Genomic DNA, 17,026 nt, shown 5'->3' on the forward strand with positions numbered 1-17,026 from the left:
CTCCAAGGACTCATCGTAGAGAGCACTCGACCCTTCCATATATCTCCACTAATCTTTTTTAGTCTGTAAATTGTGTTATCTGGCTGACTTGTCTGTATACTTCATGAAGTATACAGACAAGCAGAAGTCAGAAGCTTCACTGAGTGATTCTAGGCGTCCTGGAGTACTCTTTATGTGGATGTTTTCAATTCAAGATGAGATAGATGATCCCATAAGCGGATAGCGGGGGTTTTCATTAAGTATACAGACAAGTCAGTCAGATAACACAATTTACAGACTAAAACAGATTAGTGGACGATATATGGAAGGGTTGAGTGCTCTCCACGATGAGTCCTTGGAGGTGTCCCGTAATAATACGAAGAAAAAGTATCCACCCTCGCGATCCTTCCGATTCAAAATCTCCATAATCATCACTCCAAATATTTCGATTCATATCGTGTATCATCGTTAGTGCAATACAGCTGGATTTACTTAAAACAGTTGCTGGGAATACAATAAAACTTCGAGTAAGATACTTTAGCAGTTCAAATTTTTTTTTTCTTTTGTCTAGAAGTTACGTTCCTTCGCGTCATGTACAAGAAGACTAATATCGCTTTGTTTGATCATTAATAAAAAATAAATGAAGCAAACGTTAAATATTTTAAAATTTGGCATGGCATAGCTCTTTGCGCTTGCTTGACAGAGACGAATTGCCTTTTAAGATAAAGCTATTTTTAATACCGTTTTACTGCAGGCAGCCAAATTGGAGCTTCCTGTTTTACTTGCACCCAACGACCTATGATGGAGGCATGTTAGCATGCAAATGTGAAGCATCCTTCATCCCTTTTCCTCTGTAAGTGGCAGAAGGAGATGATGATAGCTTTATGTGACTTCAGCGTGAGTGGTGGCTGACAGCCAATAGAGGGAGCTACGTTGTATTTGCTACCGTATAAGGTAACACCGCTGGGAATAGCAACAGATGTTCGGGAGTTCTTTGGGTGGTTGGCCTACGAAATTGTTAAACTAATAAATCTGAAAGATGCCCTATAACTATCTGGAGCCGAACTTTTAATTAACTACTTACATGATTAATTTTGGAAAGTCAGTCATTAGGAATACCGGTAAATTACGAACGTTATTCCGTTAATTTACCTAATTGCTTTACAAGTAATTTTTATCCATGGCTGTTGTAACATTAATCCACAGAGGGTGGAGCCAATATTCCGGCTTCTTAGTTTAGTGTTTAACTATTGAACACTAAACCTCCAACCTTTCAACATTCGGAGTATTCAGGTTATCCACTCTAGATACCAAACAAAGTATCATATTCCTGATGAACACACGTTATTAATAGATCTATATTGCAGTACTGCATACTGGCCTCATAGTTTGTTTTCTCGGCTGCATTTCCACCAATCCGAAAAACCGGCAGGGATTTGTGTTGAAATTATTTAGAAGGGTTAACGCTGCGGATTTGTCACTCTTCTTGATATCCCCTTCTGCAGCTTAGTAATTGGTTAAATGTGGGCTAATTTCAAAGAAGGATGACCAATTTTATTAGATTTTCTGAAGTCACGACAAAATCCTTTATCAATACCTCCTGGAAAGCTCATCTAATAAACGATCGCTAATAAAAATTCCACCACTGTGGATCATCGAGATATCAAGAGCGACACTTATGTCGCTCTTGATATCTCGATGGCATTCTAAGTTTGATACCACCGTCTGTTGTGAATTTCCAGTTTCTCTCTCTGGTCTCGTATTATGTGTTATGGATCTTTATCCTCAAGCTTTGCTACTAAATGCTGCAATATCATACCAGGGAATCTTATATATTAAAGTAGGTGGTTGAGTGCAAATCCAATCTGCAATTTTGTTGATGTTTATATACACGGAGATACACCGTTCCTTCTCCTTATTCGCTAAACCACTGCATAAATGAATGAAAAAGAAAAAATCTGGAGAAAATCATCTCATTTGCTGGAAAAAAAAAATCTTTGATTTACTTTTGATGCTCTCTTAATCTTCGGGCAAGATGAGATTTTTTTTTTTTTTTCCTCTCTCTCCTTTAGTTTTAACATTCTTGAACAAAGATTCACTAGAATAAATATTTTAAAGTAACCCTAATTACATGTTTAGAAGTATAAAGAGCATTGTGTTCAATATTCTGAAAAGTATCACTTTGAAACAAATCGCACTTTTTTTTTGGGCATTGTTTAGGATTCTGCAGGGATAGCCGAGATCTAGAGATGGGCATCACGTTTGTCAATTGCATCTTTTGTAACCACTATTTGCGTTTGCATGGAAAGGGTCAAGCACTGTCACTGTTTACTAAATAGAAGTAATGTTTTCTTATAAGTGCGTTTTGCATAACATTTATTAGATGCAGTTTAAGCAAAAAAAACGCCGTTAAATAAATCTGCTAATGACTTTTATTCCCCCATAGGGCTAAAACGCCTCGCCCTAACTTGCAGAGACATTTCAGCCTCCACTGGCCAAGATTATTACTATTTATAAACATAAACAACAGCCAGTGAAGAAACGGCTGACAAGTGTCGTCAACTCATAGTCTCTAATCCTAACACTATATTCGTCTAAAATGGTGTGGATTCTACGGCCGACTTTCTTATGTGGACAAGACAAAAAAAAAAAAAAAAAAAAAAGCTTGCCATGGTAGAGATCGAAAAAGTTCCGGCAGGTGGCCAAGCGCAACTTATACTGAGCTTCATTGACAAATTTGCAAAGTTAGAATAATTGTAATAAAAATGTGTATACATTTTTATCATCAAATTCCTGGTGCGTACAGGATATGATAGTACTACATTAAAAAAACTGACATCCTATCTACAATTTTCCTCCAAATCAGTCTATTACCTGTCATGAGCCCAATATTATCAGATCTTATATTTCTATCTTATAAGGCACTTTTTACCACCTATATCTTGGTTTTCCTCTGGCAGAGAACACTTGTTTTGCTAATCTTTCCTGACCCATTCTGTTTAAGTAACCACACTACCTGAGATTAGCTCTGCTAATGCATTCCTGGATGCTGACAATGTCAAGTTTTTTCCTCGTTTTTAATACCATATTGCATTAACGCCATCTGTTCACTTTACTAATCTTTCCCAGAACTCTCATATCAGAGGTATCCAATCTTTGGTTAGAAATAAAACATTTGTTCAAACTCTCAGATCCATAAGTTAAAATTGGTTTGGACGCTGTCTTGCAGAGGCGTAGCTAGGGTGGGGTGGCACTTTGAATTTTTGCAATTAATTCTAAAATACAGTCTCTAGAACTCATTTCCAAATATTGTAATACTACTGCGAATTTTCCTCACAATTACTGTAAGTTGCTAGTTGTGAGAGGATTTTTCTAAATAAAATTGATTAAGAATTACCTACGTTACTATGAAATAAACTTCGACGATTTTGCTGACAGAAAAACACCATTTTAGAATGTTGAAATTAAAGTTTTACTTAAAAAAGTAAATTCGTTTTGACTTTTTGTAGTATTTTTGATGTGTATTGAGAGGGGAGGCAAAAGCTCTAGCTACACCACTGCTGTCTTGTATACAGCTAATTTAGTGTTTTGATTAATTTTTCTCTTATTCCATATAAATCGATTCAGTTGACTTCCTACCATACCAGCTTTGTTGATTCTGTTGTCTATTTTCATATTTAATTTACCATATTCACTAAAAAATCGTGCCGAAGTAGCTGAAATGTTTTACTTGTTCTATTGGTTCTCCATTCACAATGCTTCTGCCTATTGTCTTGTTACTGTTGACGTTCATGCCAAATCAATTACAACAGTTATTCAATTTAGTAAGGGAATCTTGCAGAATTGTACTGGATTTATTTAGGAGTATAACATCATCTGCATAAAGCAAACAGCTAAGATTAACAACTCCGATTTTGATATCATGTTTAATACCACTTTCCTTCATAATGTGATCCATATAGATAATGAATAACAGAGCGGATAATGCACATCCTTGTCTCGCACCAGATTTAACATTAAACCATTTTCCTGTACTTTCTTCAATTCTAACTGCTGAGTTACAATTCAAATAAATATTGCTTGATATAATGTCCCATCGACACCATACAACTACAGCTTTTCTTTTTACCTTGTCACATGCGTTTTCCAGCTCTACAAAACTTAAATACAAATATTGTTATATTCCCATGATTTTTCAACTATTTGTCATAAATAAAGTGAAAATCTGATCCTGACAGCCTCTATTTGGCCTGAATCCAGCTTGTTCTTCCCTTCCATAATCTTTCTCAAGTATACTTGAACAAATCTCACCAAGAATGCTCAGTAGGGAAATTACCCTCTGTAATTCTTGTATTGTTTTATTTCCCTTCTTGTATGTATATTGGAAGTTCAGAAGGCATGGAATTCGTCCCTCTGTCCAGGCTTTCTGAATTATGCATGCAACCACTATAAGACTTCCATACTTGAGCATTTCTGGTCAAATATCATCTACACCAGCTGTCCTTCCACATTTCAGGCTTTTGATGGCTTTTTCTACTTCAAGTATAGATATGTCTGTTGAGTGTTTTTTATCACTGTGTTGTCATCAATACTTGTTTCATTTCGTAATTACCCCATAACATCAAGGATAATAATTAAAAGAAACACGTATTAACCACAGTGAAAATTATTTAATTGTAAATATTTCATCCTAGGTATCTTAGGACATCATCAGTACAGTAGTTTTAAATAATAATAGGAATAACGTGCTACAGTAGTCCAAAAAAGAATAATTATTATTTAACACAATTTTGTATGACAATTTCCCATACTTTAGGAATAGTAAGAACGTCGTTGCGGTTTAAGTTTGGTCTGTGTAGTAGGGCTTCAGAACCTTCTTTGTATAAACGTTCATGTTTATATAAAGATCTATGTAAAAGTTTAGACTTTTCCCAATGGATCCTATGGTTTGGATTTTCAATTCCGTGTTGAGAGGCGACAGATTTTTGCGGTTTAAAAAGACGAATGTGGTCTTGATGTTCCGAGATGCGTTTCTGAACAGACCTACCTGTCTGTCCAAAGTAAGACAATTTGCATGAGCATGGAATCTCATAAACGCGAGAGTTTGTCTTTAGGAGAAGGTAACAAGTTGTAAATTTGGTTGATAGGTTTGTAAGTAGTGGCAAAATGTATTTCTTCATAATTTTAGAAAGACGTTCGGAGATGCTCAGTCTGTTCAGAAACGCATCTCGGAACATCAAGACCACATTCGTCTTTTTAAACCACAGAAATCTGGCCCCTCGCAACACGGAATTGAAAATCCATTGAGAAAAGTCTAAACTTTTACATAGATCTTTATATAAACATGAACGTTTATATAAAGAAAGTTCTGAAGTCCTACTACACAGACCAAATTTAAACCGCAACGACGCTCTTGCTATTCCTGAAGTATGGGAAATTGTGAAATTTTTTTTTTTTTTTTTTTACTTCTGTAACACATTACGCACGTTTAATGAGATTCTATTGTAATCATGCGCCCTAACTGTATGTTATTCCTATTACAGTTTAAACTACTGTACTTAGGATGAAATATTTACGATTAAATAATTTTCACTGTGGTTAATACGTGTTTCTTTTAATTATGATCTCACCACAGGTTTCGTTATTTAAAAAAAAAAAAAAAAGAAACATCAAGGATATCCTTTTCAACAACCTCGAAAATATTTATTAAAATATAGAGCTAAAAAGGCAACTTGAGAATGCTGGTGAGTGTATTCCCGTAAGCTCTCTGGTCAACTTATTTTTACGAAACTTTCATAGTCTACATTCGGCTATGAAATAATTATGGATCTAATATAACTTCCAGAATATCTTGCCACCTTCTTGATATTCTTACCCAAGTCCTCCCAAGACTTTTGTTTAGCTTTTTTACATTTGTCTCTGTATTCTCTAAGAGCACAAGCTGACTTATTTGCCAGGAACTTTTGATATGCTTTCTTTTCTTTAGCTTCCTGTGTCCACCATGGATTTCTAATTTTTGTAACCTTGCAGACAACCTCTGTGGCTGAATCAATCAGGATTTTCTTCAAGTTTGGTTCCTTTTCTCATGAATGACGTTTGCATATTTTAGTCTACAGTTCACATCTGAGAGCTGCTCAACTTTTAACATGTAAGAAAGTTTTTAAATGAAATTCAATTTTATTCTACTGAAAACTAAATGATCATTTCAAATCCTCTGTACACTCTACTATCCTGCACTAGGGAGAAAACATCACTGTCAATAAGACTTTTCTTATTCCTTGCCTCTCCATCTGAATTTGTGCACATTTTTAAACATGGTGTTAGTAATAACCAGTCCATGTCCTGAGGGAAATCCAACAGGTATTTGCCATTATTATTATTAGCTTTTCTCCAGATTTACCCAAAATATTTTTGTATGTCTGACAATCATTTCTAATTCTGCTATTTAGATCCCCCTAACAGGGAAATAGCAGAATAAGATATTGCCTGAATAAAACATTTTGTATTTATTGCTCAGAAAGATTTCACTAGTTTTTGTCTGTTATCCTCATTATGTCAATCTGGTATTTATTCAATTCCTCAGCCAGCTCCATTTCTTTGGCATTCTGGCTTCTTATGTTGATAGTACTGATCTTGAAGTTGGGATGTCTTTCAGGATTTGTTACAGTAGCTGACTTTTCGCTGTTCACCCTGGTTCCCTGGCAAAAACAACCGGGACCTTGTTTAACTGGGCAATGCCCCAGCTGGCATGAAATTCCATCATATTTAACTTACCATAATTTTATATTGTGGTTTAAGCCAATAAGAATACAATTTGGTCAGCTAAATCTCAAATTGTCATCCTCATTCCTTCAGTATCCAGGTAGATACCTAACAGGGTGCACTGTGAGAAGGCGAGGATAAGACATTAGGTCAGAAGCCCTGGTCAGTTCTTCACATTCCTTTAAAGGCTATGTGGATGTCTCCTCTCAGTTATACAACTTTGATCCTTAAGAGCTGCAATGGTAAACATTGACAGACTGTAAACAACAAAATAGGCCTCGGAAATTACTTGGAATTATTTCCAATTAATTTAAAAAAATAAAAATGACTTTTTAATGAACTATAGCAGATTAAGCCCCATTCACATGCAGTCCACCTGATACTTCTTTGAAAGTTCAGCCTTATTTCTAGCCTAGGGCTGCAGAATATGGAATTGCTTGCAGCTGCAAACAATTCCAATGCAAATATAATCATTAAGATTAGTATTTGCATTGGTCATGGAGAAATAAAAAGTTGGTCCTGTAGAATGATAAATCAATGCTACATACTCTTCAAATGTGATAAACGAGTATATCAACAATGCAAAACATTCTCTAATGATGTGTGGCGTTTGCAGTGTCATAAAGGGGTGCATGATTGAATTTTATGATATAGAATAGGGTATGAGCACAGCTGATATGTTCTACAATGTGGTGATGTTATGGTATCTGCTCTTGCTCTCTTCAAACAATAATTTCAAGCACTTGGTTTGAAGGTACCTAGACATTACTAGCACAGAGCCTTGATCTGAATGTGAAAGAACATTGTGCATTTCAAACACAGCTAAGATGGCATCTTTGTAGCATTGGTAAGTTTCACTAAGAAAGGAAATGTGGAGCACAATATACTACCTGTCTTTATCGCTATGTAGGATAATTACACTGGCCAACAAAAAAAATTTCTTTTCTGCTGATTATGACCTGACACTTGTTTTTTACTAATTTGAGTGCACTGATTTCAAATATCAAACCCATTTTTCTCTATGGCATTTTCTTTTTGCTAGTTTCAAGGAGGCAGTACTATTTAGAGGATCAAAAAAATAGATTTTTTTTAATATTATTTTCTGAAAGTATGTACTTTTAAAAATCTGTTCCTAACTTTTTATCAAGAAATTCGAAAAATTCCCGAAGATATAGCCTATTATTCAAAGCAGTGCGCAGATCAGAATCGGAGCGTCCACCGCTCTTGCTTGTTAGTAAACGAATAAATGCGTAAGAACCTGCAATGGTTCTTATGCATTTATATAAAAAAACACACGAGGCTACCTCTGGTAACCTGCTCCATTTTTATAGCATGTCCTATCAGCTATTCTATAACCCACCAACCTCCTACAAGGATTACTCTGCATGCCTAAGAAAAGGCAACCAAATTGCACAACAGTACAGAGGTGGTTATATCAATGTTTCTTAATGATCTAGTGATTGCTTTGAGCCATTTTTTACAATGTCTTCTGAACTTCAACTTTCCACCCACCCACTAAATTTCATCAATACTGTTGCAGTCCACCTTTATTTATGTAACATGCTTTACACTTTGAATTGGCAGCTAAGTACTTTCCCAAACCACATCTATTGAGATACTGCAGGATGAGCTATTGCTCTACCCAGTTAATGAACAGCAGGTACAGAGCCATGATGCATGTCATTCCATGTTACTCAGTGAAGGCAAAAATCAGTATGTTCTTCTGTGTATGTATACACACACTACATAGAAGAGCAGAGGGGGGAGTCATGAAAGTACATCATGTAAAAAGTGATAACAGGTCTGATGCAAATAGCCATGAAGTGGTTCTCCATTTCTTTATAGCAAAATTCTTGGATATGCCTGCAAAACATCATTTAACTGGATTCAGGTAGCGAGTCATTCCATGATTTGCAGACTGAGGGAACAGTTGCAACTAGCATCCTGGAGATAGTGTAGGAAGACCATAGGCTACAACTACAGTGGGTGACTGATATCTGTAATTATTTGCTCACCAAAAAAGTAGTGCTATCCCAAATCAGCTATGATCTGACTGTGTGTTGGCTACAGGAACATTGACACCTGCTTTCATTCTGCATAGAAGGTTTCACAAAGGTGTGGCTATATGCCACAGGAGAGAATGTTTGAAATGGGCTAGGCTCCATGTCGACTGGACTCAAGACCAATGGGAGTCGGTGCTGTTTACAAATGAATCATTTGCTCTAAAAAGTGATACCAGGTGTGCTCTGATCTGGAGCAAGCCAGGAACATACTCTAATATCTGTGAAAGGACACTTATGGTGGAAGTAATGTCATGGTTTTGGGAGGCATCTCATTGGGTGATGGTTATTACCAAGTGGGCTCCTGGATACAACTGTGAACAATATGAAACATGAGGGGTGACCATGTATGTTCTTTATTGAGGCACTTTGAAAGTTTCTGACCATTATCTTCATGTACCCATTTGTTACTGAATTAAACTATTTATTTACAAATTTTGTGGGTATTTCTTTCACATCTCATATTGAATTGCATAAAAATTCATCATACAAATTTTTGAGTTATTGTGATTTTTCTCTTTATTCCTTAATTTATAAGGCAAATCACAAATTGAGATTTGTGATCATATATAATTGAGGAATTGCTGTATTGTAACTAAAGGAGAAAGGGAGTGTTTGCTATAAAACCAACAGAGAGAGAGAGACAACTTTACTAATAAAATAAACCAATATTTTCATTCATTGTCAATTATAGTTACTGTGAAAGTTCAAAAGACATTTTATTGCAGATATTGCACTCACAGGGCATGAATGTTTGTGAATAGCTTTGAACTGTTTTTTTTTTTTTTTCCATGATACTAATGTATGGCTGTCAAGCCATACATTAGTATCATGGAATATAGTAAATAGCATTCACACTCTAAATGATTTATTTGGGACATGTCAATGGCTCACTCAATCTAAAAGATTCAAATATTTCAGTTAATTGCAATTCCACTCAAATCTTAGAAACTTAATATATTGGGGGAGGGGGAATCAATCTCAGACATTCAATATTTATTGTGGATGGGATTAAATAAAATCTAGGATCCCTGTCAGAAACAAGCCACTTTTGGCCTGCAATTTCATATTAATTAGGCTATAAAAAGTTTATTCAAGCCACAGTATTTCCACTCTCCAACTGTGGGCACAAATTAATGTTTGACCACCTATGGTATGAGATTTAAGTGATGTTTCATTGAATTTATTTGGAGATGCTCCTTTTCACATGCAGTTAACATTTTGCAAAATTTTTCTGGAAAAAAAAACCAGGAAACCTCCAGACTGCACTGCTAAAAGAATACTAGCTATATCTGTATTTAAGTCATCGAGCCTATAACTGGTTTAAGATAAAATAATGTGATTTAGATTTTTTTTCATCTGATACTGTAGATATGTATAGCATAAAGGATTTTAAAATAAAAAGGGGAAATAATATCTATTTGCAATCAACATGGTATATTTTTTTATGCACATGCTGAATATCATGTTTATCTGATATAGATATTTTTTTCTCACATGATTAATACATGTTTTGTTTTTCATTTTATAGAGAAACCTATAGAATGCATTTGTACAACTTCTGATTGTCAAGCTCAGGGCAAGCATAGATGTAATACTACAAGTATGTGTTACAGTCAATATCTAGACAGACAGGATGGTTCCAATCCAATTGTTAGAGGATGCATTACAAGCAAAACTTCATTATTATGTGAAAATAGAAAGCCAGCAATTGCAGACAGTAATTGGCCTATTCTTGTATGTTGCAACAGTAACCTGTGTAACCAAGATGTTGTGCCTACAACACCACCATGGAAAACTGAAGACAGTGAAGGAGGTACAGTATTATATCTAATCCTATTTTGTGTTACTTGTCGTTGCTTAATCAGTATTATGTGCAGTGCAATACCTTTTTTTTGTAGTCATTAAATTGACTAGATCAGTGGTGTTCAACCTTTTTTACTATGAGAACTACTTTTCTATAAAAAATTATTCGGCAATTTACTCTCTTATATAGATCATGTTCCCCCAACCTGATAACGCACAAATAAACAACTAAAAACTTTATCACTTTCAATACGACAAAAAAAATATATATATTGGAATAAAATATTTCTCTATTTTGGAAAACCAAAGTTAGAAAAAACAACAGATTGATTACAAACTTACAAGTTACAGGAAATGCTGGTTGATTAAAAAAAAAAGAAGTTAATGTGAAATTTGACATTGTTTGGACCTCACAATATTTTCATAGTCAAGTTGATAATCATCCAAATGAACATTTTTAATTTGGTTTCTTATGATGGTCATATTTGAAAAAGCGGATTCTGAGAAGTATGTCGATCCGAAACATGACAGAATTTTTCGTGCAAACTTCCAAATGACTTCATTGTTTATTGATTTTAAACGTACACTATTCTGAATGTTTATTATCTCAAGTTCTACTTCAGCTTGGTTTATATCAAACAACCCACTAATTTTATTTGAAATAGATTAATAAAACTGAAATGATTGTATCTTTTATCAATTAAATCTTGAATTTAATTCTTTAAAATCATAGTGAAGCATTTCTTGATTTTGTTAAAAAATTTTTTAATAAATATGGGAGATATCTATATTTTTCTTTAATAAAAGTAAGCATTGTTGGAAAGTTTTTATTGAAACTTAATATGTCAATTAAATTTTTATCTCTACCTTGTAACTCTAAATTTAAATTGCTTAATTTCGTACAGAAATCTACTAAAAATGATAAGTGTAACAACCATCTTTTATCACTCAATTGTGGATAAATATCCCCTTTTTCATCAAAATTTTTATATCGTTAATTAATACAGAAATCTTTCTAAAAATTGACTTCTGCTGAGCCAGTGAACATTATTGTACAACAGAAGTTCCTCATCATCTGCCTGCAATTTAAATAACCACCGTTGCAGGGCTTTTCCTCGAACAGAATTTACAATTTTAAATGTAATATCCAAAACATTTTTTGTGTTTAATCTTTTAACTACACAGTACTTGTTGGTGAATAATACAGTGGTACGTTAAAAAATCTGGATATTTGTCATCGTTTTTACATAATGAAATGAAGCCTAATTTATTACCTATCATTGCAGTAGCAATAGACGGAAGTTTGTGTTGTTTCACAAATTCATTAAATGCCCAAAAAATGTCTTCTCCCCTAGTCCTTCCCAATAATGGTATAATTTTCAAAAGTTCTTCTTTACTTGAATAATCTTGAAATATCAGTGAAGTCGTTTGATTCATCAAATTGTAATGAAAATGCAACACACTGGTGAATGTCTGACATTAACCTTGCCCGGAAACTTTTCTCCGGCAATCTGAAACCTTGTCAGTGGCCTAGAAGTAGTCTCTCTCTAGCGATGTCTCGAACCGAGAAGCTCCTTTCTGGAAGCGGGACCCCTTCTGCTTGCTTCAGTCCCTTTTTATGAGACCTCGCAGGAAGTTTAGCAACCCCCCAAAGAATTGAAACTTAAGATGAAAGACTCATACCAAGTTCGGCACGCCTTTTGTTCTCCTCCGCTTTCTTTTGATTATAAGTTGCCGGCCATCGGAAAGTTGTTTGAACTCTGTCTGACTGACTTCGGAGATGTTTACACTTAGCACTTAAGAGCCTGCAAGCCTTTCTCATACACAAGTTTCAATAACAATCTTTCAAATGCTGCTATGTACAGCTTTGGCGACAAAAACATTGCCTTTGTTTTTAACACTCTAACATATTCTTATTAAAGCAGTATATACAGTTAGCTTCTAAAGAGTTATTTACAAAAGCATCTAAGAAAAACGAAGTTTATTTTTTTATAATATTCACATGGGACTTAACCTAAGTAAAAAATTGATGTAATGTGCTTTGCAATATTTAAACCACAATCGAATTTTTACACTTTGCTTATAATCGTCTTACTGTTTGACTTCCACTGATCTAAATTAATTCATTTACACAGACTTATAAGAAAATTATTGATTTGACAATTTTAACGAAAAATAAACAATAGCAATACGCTTAAAGAAAATTAAAAATAATGATAAATAAAATGTTATGTTTTCAGTTTTAATTAGTAAGTAAGAAGGAATACACAAGAGATCGACGGGTTGAACACCCCTGGACTAGATCATCTTCCAGAGACAAATAATGTGATCTTACAATTAGTTCTGCATTTATATATCTACTCTCCTCAACCTATTGGTTGGCAGGCAACATGGGATGTTGACAATGGTCCTCTGTATATAGTAACTTTATTTTTAATATCACTCATGTATTGGGTTCTTGGTCTTTTCTCAGTCCAATCTGAGAAAAGACCTTGTCTTGTTGTGGTATTTCTCTTTTCCTTCTTTCTTTGTGGGTTTGCCATATGATAATCAGCATCTGGCACTAACATCACATTTCAAAAGCCACACTCCAAAGTTTTTATTAAAAAGTTTCTTTGAAGTCTTTTTTTTTTTTGCTTGAGCTATTCTTATTCTCTCATGTTATTACATTACCTAGGTAAGTAAATGCAGATCCTCCATAGATGTAATTTAGTTCAGTTGGTATAGACAAAGCCCTTTGCTTGGAAAGAATTGAGTTTGAATCCAGTTCTAGGACACAAAGAACCATTTTATCAGGGCTTTTTATTCCACAGCCAGGCAAACTGGTGAGTAGAGCATAGACAAAAGAATACTTATAGGCGTAGGGCTAATCCTCTGAATTACAGTTATGAAATACAAGGACACTTGGAAGGTCACGGGTGTTTAAGTGCTTATTAAAACTACTGATGAAATAGGTAAATTATTTTACTTGCATTAATCTTTTCTCTTCTAATGAGAGCAAATTATATCTTATTACTTTTCATCTTGCAACTTACAAAAATGAATAAACTTCTGTGACTCTTTTTTTTTTTTCATTTTAAGCTATTAATGCTACATCGACTGCAAATTTTATTGTACAATAGAGCCAACCGTTAATCTTTATTCCACTACTACTTTCTTTTGAATTCCTTCATGGCCTTAGATGTATATATAGGATGATTATAATTAACGTTAGCATTTTGAAAGGCTTTAACTGGATAACTACTCAGCTGAATGATTTAACATCATGTGTGCGACAATGGAATTTCATTTTGCACAAAAAACGTTAGTTCTAAAAGTGGGCAATACATATAAAATTATGTATGATACTCCTGTATATGCAGTGAAAAGCTGCAACGTACCAATGATGTATACTTTAAAAGAAGCTTCTGTAGCTGTGGAATGCATCAATTCATTGCCTGTGAGCGCACAGCATAATGTCACCATTATATAGGGTCATGCACTTCTCGTGAAGTTGTTTTATCAAAATAATAGTTGTGCCTTCAGAACATTAAAAAGATGGGTCCTATGACTGCAAATAATAATCAGGTACTTTGAAGAGACAGGTTCCTTAGATGTCAAACCTAGCAGAGAATGCAAGCCCACTGGACAGCATCCAGAGCATTAGAGGATGGTAAATGTCATAGGAAGCAGCAACGTATTGCACAGTCTTTAAACGAACTCGTAAGCGCGCACACGGTCATAAGGCAAATTCTGCACTGTTATCCTTACAGAACTTTCCACATTTAGCAGTTGCTTAATCTTGACTGGGGATATACAAGAACCATTTGCCTTGCAGTTTCTTGCTCAGACTGAAATGTTTTCTGGACTGATAAAGCTCACTTCCACCCAGACCGTGCTATGAACATGCAGAATTTGGGCAACCACAAACCCACACATTGTGTGACAGATTCCAATTCATTTTGCAAAGGTTAAGTGTGGTGTGATTTTACAGCAGAATTCATTATCGGACCTTTTTTTCAAGGAGCTTGGTCATGCACTATTAATGGCTATCAATATGCATCTCTCTTAGCCAATCGGATCCAGCACTTCAACAGCATCAGTGCCTGAATTCAATAGTTTTTATGGTGCCCCTACTCACATCACCACCCTGTTAGGTGATTGCTTCAGGTACATTTTACTGAGGACAGAATCATCAGTAACCATTTTCATGCAATGTGGCCAGGTGCTTGCCAGATCTGAATCCCAGTGACTTTTAGCTGTGGAGACATCTCAAAGACATTTATTGTGGACACATAGCCAACTATGTGTAATTGTGTGGACCTCAAAACCAGCATTGCATGCAATTTCAGCATATTGAACATTTTGTTGTGTAACCACACTGGCCGTATGTACCCTATGTTTGAATTACCCACTATGGTATTGCAGTGCCATGTATTGCTCTAGTGACAACTTTTAGAACTAACAATGTTTTGCACAAAATAAAATTCCATTACCACATGTTAAATATTAAATTGTTCCACTGAGTAATCACCCAGTTACAGCCTTTCGAAATGTAAACTTTAATCGCCTTGTATATCAAAATAGTGGTGAGAGTCCAACTGGTTATATATTTTTTTTTCAGATTAGTCAATATTGTTCTGCAATCCACATTTTTGTTTTTGGCTGGTTAAATTTGGCTTTTGCAGAATTCATCAATAATCCTATCTAACAACTGAATTCTGATCATTTATGCCAGTAAGTACTTATTCAATCTGTTTATATACTTCTATTTCCTTGTCATGGTATCCAGTTGTTATGATGAGACTAAGGATCTTGGAATTATGGTCAATAGGAATTTAACGTACCATCCTTTATTTTGGTTTAACCAATAAGAATACAATTTGGTCGGCTAAATCCCAAATTGCAAAACAAGTGTTCTCTGCCAGGAAGACCAAGGGTGATACGGTACAATGTGTCTTAGACGATAGGAATATAAGATATGATAATATTGGAGTCTTGACAAGTAATAGACTGATTTGGAGGAGAATTGTAGATAGGAAGTTAGTAATTATGTAAATTTTTCATGTAGTACTATCATATCCTGTACACCCCTTGAGGGTACATGTCAGGAATTTGATGAGGAGTTCAAAGGTCTCAGAGGAGAATTGCAATGCTGGGGAAAAAACCAATTTACAAGACCTTGATACCACACCTCCAGTGTTCTGTGGAAAGTTAATAATGATATCAGGATTGTAGCCTGAAAACAGTAGAAAGAGGGTGATATTATAAAAGTCTGTACTTTCTGAAAAGGTGTTTTGTAGGGGAGAGAGAGGACAAGGGCTATTTGTGTACAGTTAAGGGAGATGAGAGCTAGATTTTTCTAACAGAACAATGAATGAGTTTGAGAAGGTATGGATTTTCTCGATGAGTCCTTGGCTTCTTCCTGTTATTACTAAAAATATAAAACTACCTATTTCTTAGCATTGTCAATATATGATGGTGTTCTATTTTAATTGTACAAGTCAGCATATGTAATTTTTGGAATGAATAGAGATGAGATAAAAAGTAATGCAGGAAAGGATGTCTTTAGATAGTAGATGAATTTTATCATCCACTGAGATATTAACACATGCTTATTAAGGGCTTGAAAAAGTTCCATGTTTGGTCTCAAAACAAGGAGCTGATTATCAAACACAAAGGTATCCAAACTTTTTCATTAAAAAAAAATACAGATTAACAGAACAGTTCACTTGCTGTCTGAGTGTTATGCAGGTACTCTATGGAGTCTGAAGACTCACCAGGAGGTCCACATTCAGTTATTCAAAAAATGGCTATCATAGTTCTCATTAACTGACAGAGGACTTGCAAACTGTTCAGGAATGATCTCTTGCCATGTATTCAAAAATTTCTTCTTCATTCTATCTTACAATCATGTCCCCTCTTTGCAGCTTACAATTTCTTTTAATCGGATATCTGGTTCTGGACTTTCAACTTTAAAAAGCCCAGGTAACTCCATCTATGCACAGTAAATTAGATGTGGTTGTGCCAATGCATTATCATTTCTATTTGCCCTTATATATTAAACAATCAAATGATCATTTCTGCTATTTTGAAAAATGTTCTCTGAATATAAGATTACTTTACAGGCAGCCTGTTTCAATTAGTATTTCTTAAACTGTGGAACCTTGGGGTTCTTACAGATTATACTGACATTTCTAACTTGAAGTTTCAGTGAGGGAAAATATGTAGCATAATTTAATAAAAATTAATATTACTACATGGTTCTGTAGGCTCTCTATCACTTTAATTCTTGTCCTCTCCAGTAAGCCATATTCAAATTCCTGATTATGTAGAAGGTATTGTGATAGTACTACTGTATATGAAAAACTTATGTCATTATCAACAGTTTTCCTCCAAATTAATTTGTTATCAGTCAAGTCTCCAGTACTATTTTGGTC

The 17,026-nt window shown here is 34.8% G+C and overlaps 1 protein-coding gene across 1 annotated transcript in view; it reads left to right on the forward strand.

Moving 5' to 3' along the window:
- LOC150092178 (BMP and activin membrane-bound inhibitor homolog) overlaps window positions 1-17,026 on the forward strand; it is a 53,709-nt gene that overhangs the window by 30,160 nt on the left and 6,523 nt on the right. The window contains exon 2 of the mRNA XM_090415243.1: window positions 10,333-10,617. Coding sequence (XP_090271369.1) covers window positions 10,333-10,617 — 285 coding nt within the window. The remainder of the gene's footprint in view (window positions 1-10,332; window positions 10,618-17,026) is intronic.

The sequence above is a fragment of the Typopeltis vanoorti genome, unplaced genomic scaffold (assembly GCF_054136105.1).
Source record: "Typopeltis vanoorti isolate ZY-2024b unplaced genomic scaffold, IOZ_Tvanoo_1.0 HiC_scaffold_24, whole genome shotgun sequence".
NCBI classification, from domain to species: domain Eukaryota; kingdom Metazoa; phylum Arthropoda; class Arachnida; order Uropygi; family Thelyphonidae; genus Typopeltis; species Typopeltis vanoorti.